This window comes from Rhinatrema bivittatum, chromosome 4 (genome assembly GCF_901001135.1).
Source record: "Rhinatrema bivittatum chromosome 4, aRhiBiv1.1, whole genome shotgun sequence".
Lineage (NCBI taxonomy): Eukaryota > Metazoa > Chordata > Amphibia > Gymnophiona > Rhinatrematidae > Rhinatrema > Rhinatrema bivittatum.
Genome location: NC_042618.1, coordinates 120,972,585 through 120,991,728, shown reverse-complemented (window position 1 = coordinate 120,991,728; position 19,144 = coordinate 120,972,585). Strand labels below are relative to the sequence as shown.

At 43.2% G+C, this 19,144-nt stretch overlaps 1 protein-coding gene across 1 annotated transcript in view; it reads left to right on the top strand.

The window, feature by feature from the left end:
- Nucleotides 1–19,144, top strand: part of PLEKHD1 (pleckstrin homology and coiled-coil domain containing D1) — a 105,756-nt gene that overhangs the window by 66,041 nt on the left and 20,571 nt on the right. The window contains exons 8-9 of the mRNA XM_029598797.1: nucleotides 11,625–11,718; nucleotides 16,822–17,000. Of these exons, the coding sequence (XP_029454657.1) occupies nucleotides 11,625–11,718; nucleotides 16,822–17,000 (273 nt within the window). The remainder of the gene's footprint in view (nucleotides 1–11,624; nucleotides 11,719–16,821; nucleotides 17,001–19,144) is intronic.

Sequence of the window (19,144 nt, the reverse complement as noted above, 5' to 3'; positions counted from 1 at the left end):
TATTTATTTATTTACTTAGGTGTTTTTATATACCGAACATATTGTATATACCTCATGTCGATTTACATAGTTTAGTGGACAGTCTTTAACAACCTGTCCTAAAATCACTCAATAGAGTAAAATAACAATAAATAAAATAAAGATAAAAATAAACTAAAAATACAATCACCCTGTAAAAACATATAAAATTATATCCTAATCATTCTAAAATAACAAAATACATAAAATGCATTTAAAATCAAACTAAAATAGGGTGAGATAGGTATTATACATACAGGAGAAGTCACTAAAGATGGAGGAATAAGATATAACCAGATGAGAGAGACATAAAAAACATGACTGGAGGAATGGAAAGGAAGAAAAAAGCTGAAGAGCTGCTGATGTACAGAAGAGAGAGGAATGAAAGAGAAAAAGGTGATAGGAAACAGCATGAATGAGAAAAAAATAGTACATAGTTCTCAGAAACAGATGGATGGGAGGGAGAAATGGGAAAATTAGAAGAGCTGCACAGAAGGAAAGAAGACCTAGGAAAACAAAATGTAAACACACTTTGCTTCAAAACTAGGTTATTAACATTTTCATCTGTCCCTCTCAATGTTTTGAAATGTTGTGTGTGCGCCTTCTCTTTATAGTTTGATGACTCTTGCCATAAGGGACCAGTTAAACCAGTTCTGATTTTTATCTTATTGCATGCAGAGGATTGCTTTTTATAAATTACAATTCCTGAGATTTTTAAGGAATTTGATTCCAGTGTTGGATTTTAGGTAGTAGAGCAGGCATTAGTATTGTCAGCTGTGGATTATTGTAATGCATTCTATTTAGGGCCATTCAAAAAATCAATTAGAGCACTACAGCTTATACAAAATTCAGTAGCGAGAAGTATATTTGGATCTGGTAAGAAACAGAGTATTATTCCACTGTTTAAACAGTTACATTGGTTACCTGTATCACTGCAAATTTTATTCAAGAATTATGTTTTAGTACATATAATTAGTTATAATTGTTGTGAAGGACGGCCTCTAAAGGCCTTGCATTCTGTTGCGAAGGCCTCGAAGGCCTTGCATTCTGTTATGTAAAGGGGTGTTTAGTGTGCCCTTGGGCCTCAGCCCGACCCCAGACGCGTCCAGGACCGACCCGAGGGTTGACGGCGTGCTCCAGCATGGCTGAGAGTCTGACCCTCTACCAGGCCTGCAAGCTCCCAAGGCCAACAACAGGATGTTGGAAGTTGAATGGTCCTCCGACCATTCCGAGCCCTTTTGGACCTGCCGCGTGGAACAGCATGGAGCAGGAGGCCTGGCCTAAGGTTGAGGGCAGACGGAGGTCTTGACACGTAGACAGGACTATGATCGATGCGACGGCATCACAGACGAAGACACTTGGGTTGATGCAACGGCATCACAGACGAAGACACTTGGGTTGATGCGATGGCATCACAGGTGAAGACACTTGGGTTGATGCAACGGCATCACAGGCGAAGACACTTGGGTTGATGCAACGGCATCACAGACGAGATTAGGAACGTGATAACAGCTGGGAGGAAGGACATTTGCACTGTCTCTCAGGGCGCCCTACTCAGTCCACCCGCGGGACTGAGTTGCGGACCACCCTGTCCCACTGCGCGCCCTACACAGCCCTAGGAGGCTGGTCACGGACCACTAGGAGAGCGGAACAAGCGCAGGAAAGATCCAGGTGAGGAGGAACTCCGATGATGGAGCCGATGTCATCCGAAGCTCCACCTATGGCTGGCGGGAACAGAAGCTCAGGAGCACAGGGATCAATCCCTCCTGCAGACCACTCCGTTCTCGGGCACAACATCATCTGAGAACCACAGTTCTACAGGAACAGAAAGCTCAGGAACACCAGATGAAGATGCAGGGAAGAACATCCGGACAGGCAGGCACATCAGGACGTGGAAGATGATGATGGAACATCAGGACATGGATAGGGACCTCAGGCAAGACATCAAGACATGAAGACGTGGTACGAAGGCAAATGAGACGAGACGAGGAGCTCCACGAAGAACAAGAAACCTTACAAGGCTCTGGCAGGCAGGAGCTTCCAGAGAGATGTCACTCCGATGCAAGGTGAAGACAGACTGATGGAGCAGCCCTTTTATAGGGCTAGGCAGGAAGTCCACTCCCTAGGTGGGGTCAACCACACTTCCTGTGACTGGCCCTTTAAATCCTGAAGAGAGGCGCGCGCCAGCACCTAAGAAGCAGGCAGGAGAGCTGTGCAGGACCATGGACAGCGGCCTGCACTGACATTGACGTGGAAAGAGGCATGGCTGGGCCTAGACGCAGGCCCTGACGTCGACAGCGGCTCCAGCCGCTGCAGGAGGCCCCGGGGACGGCTCCAGCCGCCACTCGAGCCCGGGGATGCGGCCTTCGCACCATGAAGATGGAGCCAACGTCGGCGGTGTTCCCGGCTGCGCCACAGAGGGCAGAAGGCCCGCGATTCCGGGACAGATGAAGGGAGACCTGATGGGCGGCCTCTGGGCCACAGAGGAACACAGAGTCCGCGGCTCCGGCCACGTGGGAAGGCCGACGGCGGCGTCCTGCCACGTCGGCTGAAGAAGCAGCAGCAACGGTGAGTGAGCCTGTTCGCGGGGAGACCCGCAGGCAGGGGATTCATAACAATGATGGGGAAGAATATTGTCTTTCTGCATTGTTATCACCTCATGTATCGATGAGCTGTTTACATTCTGCTACTGCAAAATTGTATGAGGTATGTAAGGTTAAATATCATGATACAAAAACAAAGGCTTTTTCTGTGGCAGCACCATTATTGTGGAATGTCTTGCCAGATTATATTGGCAGGGAATTTGATTATTTAAAATTTTGCAAACAGGTGAAAATGTTGCTGTTTGTACAAACTTTTGAAGTAGGTTGACAGCATGTATATTACTAGAGTTGTTATTTTAGAATGTTTATTTTATATTTTTTAACTATTGTATGTAATGTCTGTGTTTATTGATTATGTATGTAATGTCTGTGTTTATTGATTATGGCTGTTTTATTGTTATCCATATTAAAGATTGTGGAGTTTGTGGAATATAAGAATTTTTAAATAAATAAATTGTGGCCCTCCTTTTCTTAGGGAATACATGAAGTGAGACAGACTTAACTGATTTCTTCTGGTCTGGAGCTGGTAGTTGTGTACATCATATTAACCTCTCCTATCAGTTCTACAGCATAATTACAAATGGAAAAAGAGCATGATGCACAATAAAATGAGATCCAAATGATTACAATGCACATATATGTTCTACAAGACTCATACTTCAGATATAAGAGTATATTTACTCAGCTGCAGTATTTTATCACAGGGATGAATACTGTCAGATTTACTGACCTGTGGTATTTTTCCATGCATTGCCACAGCCGAGAACATTATGTGATCCCAGTTGCAACCAACACGATGGCAGCCCCACATTCTAGGGCCGCCATCTTTTTTAAAGGGTCTGATTGGCCCCATAGCCTCTCCCAGGCCTAAGAATATAAACCCCTGGGAGTCTAATGGGACCCCCCCCCCTTTCCCGTACCCTCAAGTGGCAAAAATTACAAAAAGTTCAAGAAATTGCCTTTATCCCCACTCCTTTGCCCCCACAAAAAAGCTCCCTCTACCCTCCCCAGACCCTCTCTCTCACCATCCTGAGATTCTCCAAAACGTACTTGATATCCCTGGAGGTTCAGTGGTGGCAGGAGTAACCCCTATAGGTCCTACCCTGGCAGCACCATTTTCAAAATGGTGCCACCTGAGCCCAGGCACACTTTTGCCTCATCATCCAAGGGGTGGGGCCAGGGGGCAATTTCTTGCACTGCTTTAAAAAAAAAAATGTTTGCTACTTGAGGGTGCAGGAGGGGGTTGGGAGAGGAGGGCTCACTAGGCCTTAAGGAATTTATGCACTTGAAGCTAAGCTGTAGTTAACTTTTTTTTTCAAATAATGTGGCTTGCCAGTTTCAACACAAATTGCATTGAGTTACATAGTAATGAGCTGCTTTGCAGGCATACCCACATTGCACCAGATTTGCTGTATTACAGATCTCATGGAATTTCAAATTGTGTATATTATCTGAGTGTTAAAGCTTCTACCGCTTATTAAAAATTGATAGGCATGCAGTAATGCTGTAACACAGTTTAGTAAATGACCCCCATAGATTGTAGAAAAACCAGGGCCTGATTTAAGATGTTTGCTCTCAGGAGATCACGCGACGCTATGCATGGAGTAGGATGGAAGTCTTTTCTTCTCTAGAGGCCTCCCCACCATCCAGCCTGACATATGGCCATCCCGATCCTGATCTGCGGGTCTTTAATAGTGAATGATTGTGTGTGATGCTAGCGTCTCACTGGGAGGATTTGAAAGTACGACATAGCATCTAAACGCACTAAAAAGATACAATTACTTCCTACCTTACCTCCTTTCCAGCTATTTAAGCTTCCACGTTTTTTACTCCTTGTTAAATGTAACTTTTGCCTTATTCACCTCTATTGTTAATTACTTTTGTTATTGCTTCAGTTATACCCTTGCTCTATGTAAACCGATCCGATATGGTTATTACTATGAAGGTCGGTATAAAAAAGTGTTAAATAAATAAATAAATAAATAAAAAGGAGAAGGAGAAGCCCGGACCGCAAAATAGTGGATAGCGATGGTGTGGCAATGCCTATGGACCTTGTTCAACATGAGGCACTGATCAAAGTGGTGACTGCAGCAGTGATAAAATGCCTGGAGTCAAAGTTTGAGCAGGTCGTTCAGAAATTTGATGAACTCTCTTCAATGATGATAGTGCATACACAGCAGATAGCTGCACTCAAGCAGCGCGTCTCCAACATGAAGGATGAAGCACAAGGTACTACGACAACAATGAGTGGTCAATGGGAAAAGTGGAGCAGTTCGAAAATAAGATTGAGGACTTATAAAATTGCTTGTACTGGAATAATTTATGTTTCATCGGGGTTCCAGAATCCCTGCAAGACATTGAATTGCAGGGGTTTTTAAAGTCACGGCTTCACAAAGAGTTACAGCTTTCTAACTCTATTGGGCCTATATATATTGAAAGAGCACATCGGGTGGGACCGAAACAAGACAATCGTGAGAGACCCTGAGTTGTTATAGCGCACTTCCGGAATTTTATGCACAAAATGGCTCTACTGCAAGCTATTTGGCAGGGCAAAAAGCCGGCTATGGGTGATAAAAAGATTCTTGTCTTCGAAGATTATTCTGTGCAGCTAAGTGGGCAGAGGAGAGCGTTTCCCCCATATGCTGCCAGCTTTAAGAGCACCAAACATGGTTCATTTTGCAGTTCCCAGTGAAACGTAAGTTTGTGCACGCTGGCAAAACTATGCCTTACAGTACTCCAGAGAAGACATGGGCTTTTTGGAACACCTTGGGCGCCCCTTAAAGGCTACTTGTCTCTACTGGCACATGGGCCACTTTGGTGTGTTTTCTACAATGGTCTCTCTTAGCCCGTGGCTATTTTGTTTTGTCCTAGTTCATGCTATTTGGATTCAAATGGATGTGCTTTTCACTGGTTCTCTGGATTACCTAGAAGTTCACTAAAATTAATCACTACAGTGGAAAAAAGAGCGGTTCTGTTGCCATGTTATGGATCTGTTAGCATTTGGCTACTTTGCATCTACTGCTGAAACCCAAGCTAGTATGGATGACAGGCATGGATATGACAGGGAGATCGTGGAGTCATCACTGCTCAATCAGAGAAAAACCCAGGGCACAGATTCTTCTGGGAAGTTACTGCTTCACAAAACTGGAGCTGTGGATGTGGCTCTTTCTGCTGTTTGTAACCTTTTTTTTTTTTTTTTTTGCCTGCTTTACAGCAAGACCTGTTTGGGCATTCTGCAAAAGAGCCATAAGTAGTTTGACCTGCAGTGTTATGGATGTTATCTGACTCAAAGTTCTACAGATTATGGTAGGAGGGGTGGATGGTGGGGAGGCTTATAGCACAGTTAATGTGATTGACCTCTATGGAGGGGTATCTAGCTATAGGAGGGTTGGAGTGTTGGGAAGGAGGCGGAGGGTGAAGGGGTGAGAGGGTGGTTGTAGTAGGAGAAACTGTGAAGAACTAAGGGAATTGGGGAGGGGTAAAGATCTGAAGGGCTTGGTAGATTTTGGTAACCCTGAAACTAAGTTCTGTAAAGTACTTAGTTTCAGGGCTACCAAAATGATAAGGGGAATGGAACAGCTCCCCTATGAGGAAAGACTAAAGAGGTTAGGACTTTTCAGCTTGGAGAAGAGGCGGCTGAGGAGGGATATGATGGAGATGTTTAAAATTTTGAGAGGTCTAGAATGGGTAGATGTGAATCGGTTATTTACTCTTTCAGATAGTAGAAAGACTAGGGGGCACTCCATGAAGTTAGCATGGGGCACATTTAAAACTAATCGGAGAAAGTTCTTTTTTACTCAGCGCACAATTAAACTCTGGAATTTGTTGCCAGAGGATGTGGTTAGTGCACTTAGTGTTACTGTGTTTAAAAAAGGATTGGATAAGTTCTTGGAGGAGAAGTCCATTACCTGCTATTAAGTTCACTTAGAGAATAACCACTGCCATTAGCAATGGTAACATGGAATAGCTTAGTTTTTGGGTACTTGCCAGGTTCTTATGGCCTGGATTGGCCACTGTTGGAAACAGGATGCTGGGCTTGATGGACCTTTGGTCTGACCCAGTATGGCATTTCTTTCTCCGATTAGTTTTAAATGTGCCCCATGCTACTTGGTCTACCAGCCTCCACCATCAAGCCTCTCCAGATGGTACAGAACTCTGCAGCTAGGGTCTTGACCAATTCTAATAAGAGAGACCACATCACGCCCATCCTCTACAATCTCCACTGGCTTCCAATTAAATATAGAGTCTTCTACAAAGTCCTGACCCTCATACACAAATCCTTAAACAATTTAGCACCAACCGATCTTACCCATCAACTACGTACCATTAAATCAACAAGACCAATCAGAAAAGCCTACCAAGACACCCTGGTCATCCCTCAAGCCAAACCTCCGCTAAGGAACCAGGGCTTTTTCCACCGCAAGTCCTTCCCTTTGGAATTCACTTCCACCAGAACTCAGACAAGACTCTTGCCACCAGTCATTCAAGAAAAAACTGAAAACCTGGCTATTCAGCCAAGCGTTTCCCTGATTACTAACAAGCAGCTTTCAACTTGCTATTTTGCATCCGCTTCGCTCTAAATGTATAACTCCACCTTCCTCCCCACCCCATTAAACTTCAATCCCCCTTATAAATGCAATTTTTCCCTCCCCTTTTAACTCCAACCCTTTTCCTACCCGTCAAACCCACTCATCCTGACCCCCCTTAACCTCTCCCCTCCCCCCACACCCCTGTCCTACCCCTTCCTATCCTCCCTGTACCCAATCTCAATTATTCGTTTGATTCACTCACGAGGAAGTTATTTATCTAAGGCTTCTGATACCAGCCTCTTGTAAGGCATCTGTATAAATAGGAATATTTCCTAATACCTTGTTTTTAGACATTGTTTTTGTCATATACTTTTTTCTTCTATTTAACTGTTATTTAAAAAGTTCTATTTAAGACATTAAGACATTTAGACATTTAAGACATTGTTTTTGTCATATATTTTTCTTCTATTTAACTGTTATTTAAAAGTTCTTCGTTATATGTAATTGCCTCCAAGCAAGTTTTCAACTGTTCTCTGTAAACCGATTTGATTTGCATATAATGTAAGAAGATCAGTATATAAAAACCAATAAATAAATAAATAAATACATTTTCTTATGTGAAGAAGTTAATCATATGTGCCATGATGGGGCTCCTTCTAGGCTTGGAGGAGAAACTTCGGTTGGACATGCATTTGTATCAGTGAAGTTTTCTAGCATTAAATATGTTTTCAAATGAGTAAGGAGGGAATAAGAATCACTTCATGGAATATAGCTGGGCTGTGGTCCCAAATTAAGAGGCAAAAAATATTAAAGATTCTGTTAAAATATAACATGGACATAGCCATGATTCAAGAGACTCTCCTAAACAATCTGGAGCACAGTAAGCTACAGAGATGATGGACTGGAGAAGTTTATTAGACTTCCTCTGGTTCACATAAGGCAGGAGTAGCTATATTGATTAACAAAACCCTTTCTTTTCAGAAATCACTTGAAAAGGATGCTGGAGGTCATTATCTCATTATTTGGGGGTCTTTAAATGGGGAACTGCTGACTATGTAACATATGTGCTCTGAATACCTATGATTTGGCATTTTTTGCCTCCTTAATAAAAGGCTGGGGACTGAAGGATGACTTGTATTGGAGGGAGGGGGGCGTGATTTAAATATGGTGCATGGCCCTCTTGTGGATCAAACTCACTGTCTTTACAGGGAATAGACCAAACCACATAGGGGTATTCCACTGCTTTGGACCAATTGGATCTTTTAGATACTAATGAATGTGATTACAGACATGTTTCTTGTGCACACGCATCCCAATCTTTCCAAAAGTGACTAAGCCTGTGATAGGGCCCCTGGAAGTATTTGACCATACACCTATTTGGATAGATATTCATTGGCAGGGGGTCTGAGACAGAAAGAGAGCGTGGCAATTTCCCACCCACTTATTTAAAGACCCAGGATTTGCATCTTTTTTGGAACTAAAGTGGAAAGAGTTTTACAATCATAATAAAGATCACATGGCTAACCCTACTCTGTGCTGGGAAACAGGCAAGGTGGTTATACAGGAGGGACATCATTGCCTTTTTGGTTAAAAGGAGAAGGGATATGGGCAAGAGAATATTACATTTGGAGCCGCAGGTTTGTAAAGTCCATCAGACTCTGGCATCCAAGCCCACAGTGCAAGCAAAGGCCAATTTTATTGTGGGCCAGGTAGCCCTGAATTCACTAATCCACCAAAGGCTCAGAATGTTCATTTCGTATATCAGCTGTTTAAACATGGGAATAAGATGGGCAAATTACTAGCATCTCATGATAAGCGCATAATGGATGATAAATATACAGTATAGCCGCAGTTCACCATCATAGCCACAAAGTGGTTAACACAATGGCAAAACTGCACAAAGTGTTCCTGGTTTACTATAAAAAGATCTACTCTGCAAAACCCTAGTAATACAGAGCGCAGAGACCATTTTTCTCAGAAACTCGTCCTCCCTAGACTGTCACTTCCACAACTTGAAATTTTAAACACTTCGATTACAATTCAGGACGTTCAGCTTGTAATGGTCGTGGAGCCTTGTGCTGTGGCGCGGTTATTGCAGCTTAGTAGGTGAACCTACTAGGCCCGTGTCAACAGCTGGCAGACGTGTGCCCTAGGCTGGGACAGAGCTGGACCTTCATCTATACTAACTCCATTCCCCTCAAATTGAACCTTTGGATTCCAGGGGCTGGCAGGACTTAAGCGATAGTCTCACTGGACAGTCAGGTAGAGAGAGTCCGATAAAAGATAAAAAGACCTGGCACCGGGAATTGATGTCAGCATTGGCTGGGGATTTAAACCCCAGCCGTGCTTCCAGCCAGTGCCTCAGCAACAGATGCTCCTGTGTTAGCAGTGTGTTTTGCTGTCCTGAAGCATTCCAGATCCTGTCTTGCCTTGTCCAGCATGTCCTGGCTCATCCAGCTTGCCCTGTCTCTTACAGTCTGCCTTGCCTTATATCAAGCCTTGCCCCATCCCAGTCCTTTGCTTGCCTGCTTGGCACTGACCTCTGCTATGGACCCGGCGCCTCGACTATTTTCCCGCCGCAGGGCCTTTTTCTGTGGGCACACACCGTGCGCGTGCCTATGGAAGCCAGTGGGGAGACGGGATGGCGGCGTACATCCATGATGGAGGAGCATGCAGTGTCTGCAGCTGACAGGGGTGCACAGAGCCATAACCAGGCAATGTGGCGCCCCTCCCTCCCGGCTGCCAGTGCCTGAATGATGTCATCAAGTGGAGGTCTGACCCAGTATAGCAAGTTCTTATGTTCTTAAGTTTACAATTCAATCTTGATCCTAAACATACCTATGCCTACAGTATCTGCAATTGTTGAATACACTATCTAAAAATAATCTAACAGAGGACTTTCGAGTTAAGATAGAGGGGCTTTTCCAAATTGAGGAGCAAGAAAGGGTGAGTATTTTCCAGTTATTTTGCACACTTTTTCAACTGGATAAATAAATAAGGGTCTTTTTAATGTGTGGCAGAGAGAACTCCCTAGTACAATAATCACGCAACAGATAAATAGTTATCTCAGATGAATCCCTGGAACAGTAAGGGATGCTAATCTCCATGAAATGCAATATAAATATATAAGATGAGCATATGTTGCATCTATTTGACTCTTTAAAATGGGGCTTTTAAAATCAGATCTGTCTTAAATGTCAGAGTGAGTGGGGGCTTAGGATATTGTTTTTGGTCATGCCTTATTGTACAAATGTTCTGGGACAAGGCCAAAAACTATCTGATATCCCTGGTGGGGCAATCTATTTTTTTTGGCCCAGAAGGGGTTCTTTTTGATACTGCCACTTCTTTTTACTTGGGGGCAGAGGGTCTACCCTTCTAGTTAGGAAGGCATGTCTGATAGGTAAGAAATCTGTTATTGACATGGTGTGAAAACAATCCACCCTCATACTGGTCCTGGAGGATCATGTTTCATCAATAAACTGGAGGACATGGACACTGTCAGCTCCTTTCAATCTAAACTGAAATTCACTGAAATCTGGGACCCTTCCCTGCAAACACTTGTCGTCCAAGGCAAGAAGTGACGTGATAAATTACCCATACATTAAAACTACTTTAACTCTTAAATTGTACAGGCCAGCTAGATCAATATGCACAAAAGCTGAGCACTGGGAGAATTCCCCTTTCTTTTTTGTTTCTGATTGGATGTCACTTTAATAGGGTACTTTAGGGTAATAGTTCTCCTCAACCCTTCTGCATTTCTGTCAGGGAGGGGCATTGCAAAGAGAGCCATCTTGAGGCAAGCACAGCCCTGCTTGTTAGCTCTGTCAGTTCCCTTTGTTAACCTCCATGTCAGTGCTGAGGCAGTTGCTTCTGGACAGAGCATTTTTTTTCCTATTCTGTTATATTTATTCTTAAGTATTTATCTGCCTTCTGAGTGTTATCCGGTCTTCTGCCCTTGTGGTGGGGGGGGGGGGGGGGGGGTGGATTTTGCTAGCATATTGCACTCCGCCAAGATTTGTGGATTGGTGAAAATATGAATCTTTAAAATAAATAAATAATATGGACTCTGGGGGTAGGATGGGGGAAAGGAGTAAAAAAAAAAAACAAAACCCTGCAAAAATGCAATGCATCTTCATTATAACTGTTTTTTTTAATGCTCAGTTTGTACAGTATATCAGAAACTAATGTATGTCAGGCATTAGCTTGTTTTGTTTCTTTAACAAACAGTTAAACATAAGATGTTTGCACCCATAAGCAGAGTGCCAGGGCAGCACCCCTTTGAAGCGATGCCGGCACATAGCCTTAAAACAAGCAGAAGCAGGATCCTCTTTGTCTCCTGTTAATAAACGGTGTTGATGTCATAGCCTCAAGGGTGTCCATGGGATTCCCTTTTTTTTTCCTCTCCCCTTTTCTGATACAATTAGCTTTCAGACTGGTAAAATCTGCATGAATATTTCTGCCTCTATAACACTAGGGAGCTGGAACTGACAGCTCGGTCTCTTGGAGGGGTAGAGGAAGAGAAGAAGGAACTTCGCAGCCTAATGGAGGCCTTACAGAGAATGCTGGAGGCAAGTCACTGCTCTTCCCCTCAGTAGCAGTAGCAGAGGTCATGGTAGAGGTAACAGGAATCTTTTCTGTGTATCACTTCTGTGTGAGCCACTTCAGCATCAAACCATAGTGTTTTAGAGCCATATTCTTATTTTCTTTTATGTTAATTATTTTACATTTTATTTTTATTAAGTGTGTCTCTATGCAACCACATATAACAACAACTACATTGGTTCAAGAGTGAACATAACAAGCTGGATACAAATGCAATCAGCAACACGATTGTCAGACACTGGTTTTCCAATTTTAACCATAAAGAAACTTTTAATCAAATTGGGTTATGTTTTAAGAGTGAAAGTATTTTTTTATTAACTCTTGAGTCTAAATAAGCAATTATGTGGCATATATGAGTCACATACAGAGTGGCCAACCAGCTCCAAATAATGAGCAGGGAGCTTAAAATTAAAAAAATAAGCCTTTAGAAATAGGAGACTGGGTGGCTCAAGGGAATTTGCAAAGGATTACAAAGCCTTTCCTTTCTAGACCACTAGTTCACACCTACCTCAGATTAGTAGTGACCCCAAATCATTTCCTCCTCAAAATTCAGTGCTGGTCTTTGTGAAGCAAGGTGAACTCCTGGGGACAGGGGCCACATCACTGTCACGGTTTGGAGCTAATTGAAGCCGTTGTTGCGAGCCTCACCACAGGGTCCAAATTTTGCACAGGCAAGGGCAATGAATTGCTTTCTTGCTCTTAGAGGTGGATCATCCACAGGCACATTAGTAGGGAAATTTATGAGGAAGCTTGAACTGTCACGGCCAGTCGTTAAATCTGTTGCAATCTAAAGTGGTATTGTATAACACACTAGCAATTACAACTAGGCCACAGCCATAAAACTTCTCATTTATCCCTTTGTCCACTATGCGGGCATGTCTTTGGTTGTGCTACAAGACACATTAATGTCCTTTTTAAAGAGAGAGATATATACTATAGCATTGTACAGGAATTTTCACAGACCTTTCTAAACAGCACAAACAGGTCGTGACATTGTGTAGAATCCAAGGACACCTCCAAAGGTCATGGATGTCATGACCGCCAAAGTAATTGGCTCCTGATCTAGCAATGCCTTTCTTGAACAGTTTGCTTCCCTAAATATTCATGTAACATAAATGTCAATAATTAAAGCTGTTAACATCCCTTTTATGCCACATGCATAAGCACAAAATTAAAAGAACAGTTCAAATTACCCCAACCTTTTTTTAGAATTGTTTGCTTGGTACAAAATTGTATAGCATGATTAATGCTAAATTAAATATAAATATCTAAAACACAACTTGTGAATAATGTAAAAGTGTCACGGGTACTGAGATCTGGGTACACCACCCAGGAACTGTGCAGGACTTACAAGGCAGGACACTGGGCTAAACAAGGGCCGGTCTTCCACCTAGCTAAATCTCCCCCGCAGGTTGAGCCCTTGGGTTCTGGGGTCCAGTAGGCCTCTGTTATGGCAGTACAACATGGTGAGAGTCCAGGCAAACTGAAGCAAAGCTGGATAGGCTACAGCAAGGTAGAGCAGGCTGGACTAGGCAAGGCTAGGACAGGATGGACAAGGAAAGGCTTGGACGGGTTGGACAAGGCAAGGCTTGGACAGGCTGGATGAGATAGGTTGGAGCAGGGTTGGACTGGTTCCTGGAGCTGGACACAGAACAAGGACTGGGGCTGAGTACAGACAGAGACGAGGCAAGGTACTGAGCACAGACTGGGAGAGACACAGGTAACGCGAGATACTGGATAGGAATTGAAACTAGATACAGGCTGGGACAAGACAAGTACTGGCAAGACAAGTGGTAAATACCAGGAGCAGGACTGGATTGGGCATGGCAAGACCAAAGAGAAACAGGACTGGACAAGACGGACTAAGACAGGACTGGACAAGGACTAGGCAAGACAACACAAAACAAAGAACATAGAAGCCCGAAGGCAACAAGGCTGGAGGCCCGTAGACCACTAGGCCATAGGCCCAAAAGCCCTAGGTACAGAGAGGACTGGTTAGGCCACAAGGCAGGATACAAGAATAGAGCAGGCCCAGAGGCCCCAAGGCAGGGTAAAGCCTAGAATAGGCCACAAGGCAAGAAGCAAGGAATAAGAAGGCCTGGAGGCAACAAGGCAAAGGAAGGTCTAGATAAGATACAGTACAATAAGCAAGCGAGCAGAAGCGAGCAAGAAGCGAGCAAGGTATAAGACTAGAGTGGCCAGATTATAGAGAGGAAAGGTGGTACTGGCATGGCAGAGTTAAAAGGGGCTGGAACTTGGGTGTGGTACGAGCAGTGAGGAGTAGCTTAGCAAGGCTGATGGTGAGGCTCGCTGAAGATCCTGTTGGAGAGGAGCCTGCACCACAGGCTGAGTCAAGTGGCCAGTGAGGAGATGTCTTGGGTAGCTCAGAGCAGAGCTAACTGGAAGCCTCTGCTGGTGGGGATGTGTTGTACTAGGCAGAATTAGGGCACAGTGAGGCTGCATGGCAGATGAAACTATGACAAAATGTGTGCATTATATTCTGCTCTTTTCATGCAGTAAGAACAAGAGAACACCTTGGCAGTTAGCCAAACAGCTTGTTAGCCAGCAGAGATTAATGGGATAGAACAGGAAAACTTGAAATGATTATTTACCCTTTCAAATAGTACTAGGATGGGGGAACACTTGATGAAGCTAATAGCTAGCACATTTAAAACAAATTGGAGTATTTTTTCACTCATACTAACCATTAAAACATTGTGCCCTTAATTTCAGCACTCAGTTTTAATGTGCAGATAAAAATATTTTTTCATTCATGATGTAGTAAGCTAATGCTCTGCAAATGCATCGGGAGTTTAAAAAGCGAGTTGTCTGTAAAATGTGTGTTCAGCACAGGCTGAACGCACATTTTAACTTGGGAATTGTGTCTCTGATAGGCAGATTGCGCTCCAGGTAAGTGGTAGTGACTGCCACCACTTAGCCAGATAAATACTGATTTATTCGGCTATCTGATGTGGTTTGCCATTGTCACCTACTGGCTAAGTAGTGGCGAACCTCGCCAAATACCCAGATATGTCAGTACTTATCTGCAAAGTGTTTCTCTGACATTTTTAGCTTTTGTTTATTGGTTTTAAGTGCCAACACAGCAGAGCTGGAAACTTAACTCCATCTCTGACTCTGGAGTTGTTTCAGTGCTAAGAAAAGCATTTTTGGCCAGTGCACCTCTCTGCATTGAGGAATAATGTTTAATGCCCTCATTTGCATGCAATTTCCATGCGAGGGCGCTAAGTAGCACTCCCATTTTAGAACGCTTATTTTATGAGTGTAAAACTCCTTGCTGCATTGGTGGTAAGGTTTATGTTCACAAAATGAACATTTAAATGTGGGCAAAGCTGTCTATTCACCAGAACACACTTTTCTGCTTTGGTCCTTCACTGCGCAGTTATACAGTGGAATTTGATACCAGAGGATGTGGTGAAAGCACTTAGTATAGCTGGGTTTAAAAAGTTTGGACAAGTTCCTGGAGGAAATTCCATAAACTATTATTAACCATGTAGACTTGGGAAAGCCACTGCTTCTCCCTGGTTATAGGCACAAAGGATTTGATCTATTCATTGGGATCCTGCTGGATACGAATGACCTCTGTCAGAGACAGGATGCTGGGCTTGATGGATCTTTAATTTGACCCAGTATGGTTTTTGTTTCTTAAGACTAATAACTCTAAAAAATGGACATTACTAATTTATCTGCTCATGTCTATCACCATGCAGACCTTCATGTTGGGGTTCAGCAGTTCTTTTTTTGCCTTTATTTGATTCTACTTCTTTCTTTCGCATTTGTAATACAATTGTCGAGGATATTCTAGTTTTCCTCATTGACCAAAGGCTGGAATGACACCTCCAGCAAGACTGACCCCTTCAGGGCCACTCATGTGCCAAGAAGATTCACCCCCATAGCAACAATTGACCTCCCTTCCCCAGAGCTTGAGTCTATCACCTCTATATACACTCACACTCTGCCAGACTCAATAAAGAAGAGACCGGAAGCCATGTCCCTAGCACCATATCACTAAAATGGCCAGCCTAGACAGCTTTATTAATCAACACTGATTTCTTCAGTATTCAAAGAAGGGCTTTACTAGGCTTTGTAGCTTAGATTGTAGCTCTGAGAACTGCAGTATGGGATATTTGAGTTTAGATCCCCCATCGGTCAGGTAAGGTCAGAACTGGATGTTCCACGGAAGTGGTATTCTTAGACCCAGAGAAGGAAGGATGACAGCTCCTACTACTGTATCAGTCACTACTGGCCAATAAGCAGTGCTAGGTGTACCCCTCAGAGGAGACATCACTCCATCCTCAGGCTGGCAAGGAGCTCCTGAGCCTGCTCTCAGGGTAGATGGTAGCAAAAGACACCACTAAGAACATTAGAGCATAAGAACTTGTCATACTGGGTCAGACTGAAGGTCCATGAACTCCAGTGTCATGTTTCTAACAGTGGCTAATCCAGGGCATAAATATCTGGCAAGATCCCAAACAGTAAATAGGTCCCATGTGGCTATTGCGCAATGATAAGTAGTGGCTATTCCTTAAGTCTAGTTGGTTAATAACAGTTTATTGATTTCTGCTCCAGGAATTTGTCCAAGCCTTTTTTAAACCCAGCTACGCTAACTGCCTTAACCACATCCTTTGGTAGGAAAAAAATAGAGAAAAAGGCCAAAACAAAAGACATTCCAATTCAGAGAAATTAAATTTGTAATGGGACATGTTTTGGAGAGAAATGAATACAAACTTTGCACTTTCAGCTTGTGCTAGCTTACATATTATCATCCCTAAGCATTCTGGAATTTGTAGTCCCACAAGATTACATGTCCCAGAATTCTTTGAAATGAGAGTTGAAAACTTGGGCTGGCCCAGCTGCTGACTTGGATTTAGCAGATGGATTTTATATTCATAATGTTGATAATAACCTGGGAGAAAGCCAAACTGAGCTACTATGTGGTCACGTCCTTGGGGAGGAAGTGGGACGAAGAAAGCAACATCAAAAATAAAACTGAATAAAATAGCGTGTGCATACATTATTAATTCTCTCCTGTGTCTTACAACTTACCAAAGGAGCTGTCGGTAGAAAAGCAGAGAACCCTGGAGATGTTAGAGCAAAGCGAAAGTCAGCTGCTGCCCCCAACCAATCAGAGTAGGCCATCAGACCACAAAACGGGTCTCCATAGTAACCTGCAATTAATTGAAGAGAAGATGCAACAGCTGCTGGAAGAGAAACTCCTTGCAGAAAAAAGGTGAGGTGAAAACATGGACTGGGTTTTCTGTCCTAAAACTTCCTACAAGCAGCAGAGGTCCAAAACTGATGGTACTGAAGCATGATCCTTTCTCTGCAAGTGAATGGATAGGTGGGGGTGGGGAGAGCCTAATCGGGGACATGCATAGGGCATAGAGCCACATATTTCATGCTAGGGATAGGAGATCCTTTGGGCATAGAGCTCCTTAAGTCATCATGGGGGGTAGAGAGGGGAATAGCAGGATAGCTAGCCTCTTGGAAGCTCTCGTGGGTGGGGGAACTTGCTTGGTCCGCAGTAGGCCCTTTAGTCCTTGGATGATGGGGAGGAATGGGCTGCAGATTGCCCTTTAGGCACACTTGGGGGAGGGAAGAGGAACTCCAGTAGGAACCCACATGCATTACTGCTGCTGGTAATGTATGTGCATTACTGACCGCAGTAAAACTGCTTATAATACAATATTCTTTATATTAAACACACTGTATTTATGCAGGTTAATGTGCATGTAAGGGTGTCACCAAAGTGTCCATTAATATGCATCAGACTCTTCACAGACCCTGAACGTAGGAAGTCAGAGAGAATAGGAGTGTGTAGTGGTAACTGACACTCTCCAAAGGAAAGTGTCTTTCAGTTTCCTCCTGTCCAAAGAGAATGGCTGGGATCCAAGAGTGGACTTGGAGCTTAGTACATTTTGTCGGGATGCAAGGAGGATCTTAAGGGTGGAAAGGACTACGCGATGATCCAGTGGAAGAGAGGAGTTAGTCCCATATTCCCCATATTCCTTGGGAGATTACTTAAGGGTTCTGGACAGTGGGTTTCTGGTTGGCGTCAGCTTGGAAACTGCTAGACTTTATTTAACTTGCAGAGTTGCTGTTGAAAGAATCTGACAGCAGAGACTCATTTGAGCTTGTATCAGGAGGAATTTCCAGTTGCGGATAACATTCAGGGATGTGCCCAGGGAGAGTCCTTTTTCACAATTACATGCTGCCAGGGAATGCAGCTTTACCAGTGACTGTATGTGTGGTTTATTGGATTTTCCTTTCTGTATTTAAGCGCACTATTCTAAAGTGCACCACCTGTGAATTTTCATCTGCAATCAAGTTATCCAGTATATAGATTTATATTAGAACAACTCTAACTCGGAATTGAGTCATTTTGCCCTCTTTATTTCTGGGTCTTTAGCAGAAGACCTGTAATGAAAGCCTAGGACCTTGAAAGATATTAACTTTTCCTCTGATTAGGAAAGAACCTGGGAGAATGGGCCAAAATGTGGCCCCAGTACCCCCAAATGTATTCCTAAATCCTAGTTAATAGTCAAACCTCTTACTAGGATGCAGCCAATACTGAAGAATAATTCCGAAATTTCCCCTGAGAAATATGATAGTTATCTTCAGAGTAAAGTTACTACTTTACAGTACAACTTTGTCCTGTCCTGTCTAGAAGTGTTACCTGGTGATGGGATACTTTTTCTGGAATTGTTCATTGACCATCATGTGATTGAACAACGCTATTAGGGTTTTGAATTCATGTTCAGTGGTGATCATGAAAACATTAAGAGAAACTATAGACCCACCCGCATTGAACTATTTCTCCATTTCCTCTCCACACTAATGGAATATTCCTTCTGATAGAAATCTAACTCTGGTAGAGATCTGGGAGGATCTCTACACATATAATAAATTATACAGACATAAGCAAGATTGGAAAACTATTTTAATTTTATAATATAATAGAAAAGCTAAATATGTTTGCCAATGGCTTTCAGAATTTTCTAATTTTTAGCCACAAAATCAACCCTTGAGCTGATGCAGGAAACAGTGGGGCTATTAGACATTCTGCTCCCTGATATCCAATATTGGCAGGGAGGGGTAGTAGGCGTGACAGCAAAATCTTAAATCCATCATTGGCAAATCCCCTGCAGAAGAAGAAGGCATTTGATTTTACGTGATGATTACCTCCCCACCTCCCCCAATTTTGTTGATTGTCATTCCATTCCATTACATATAATTACCTACATTTAGCAGCTGATGTTTTCCTGCAGCATCAATTACAAACCGGAGAGCTCTTAATCTGCACCACCTAAAAGTCCAAACCCTACAGCAAGCACATGATGTTCTGCAAAGTGAAACTGAAAATTAAATGACCCC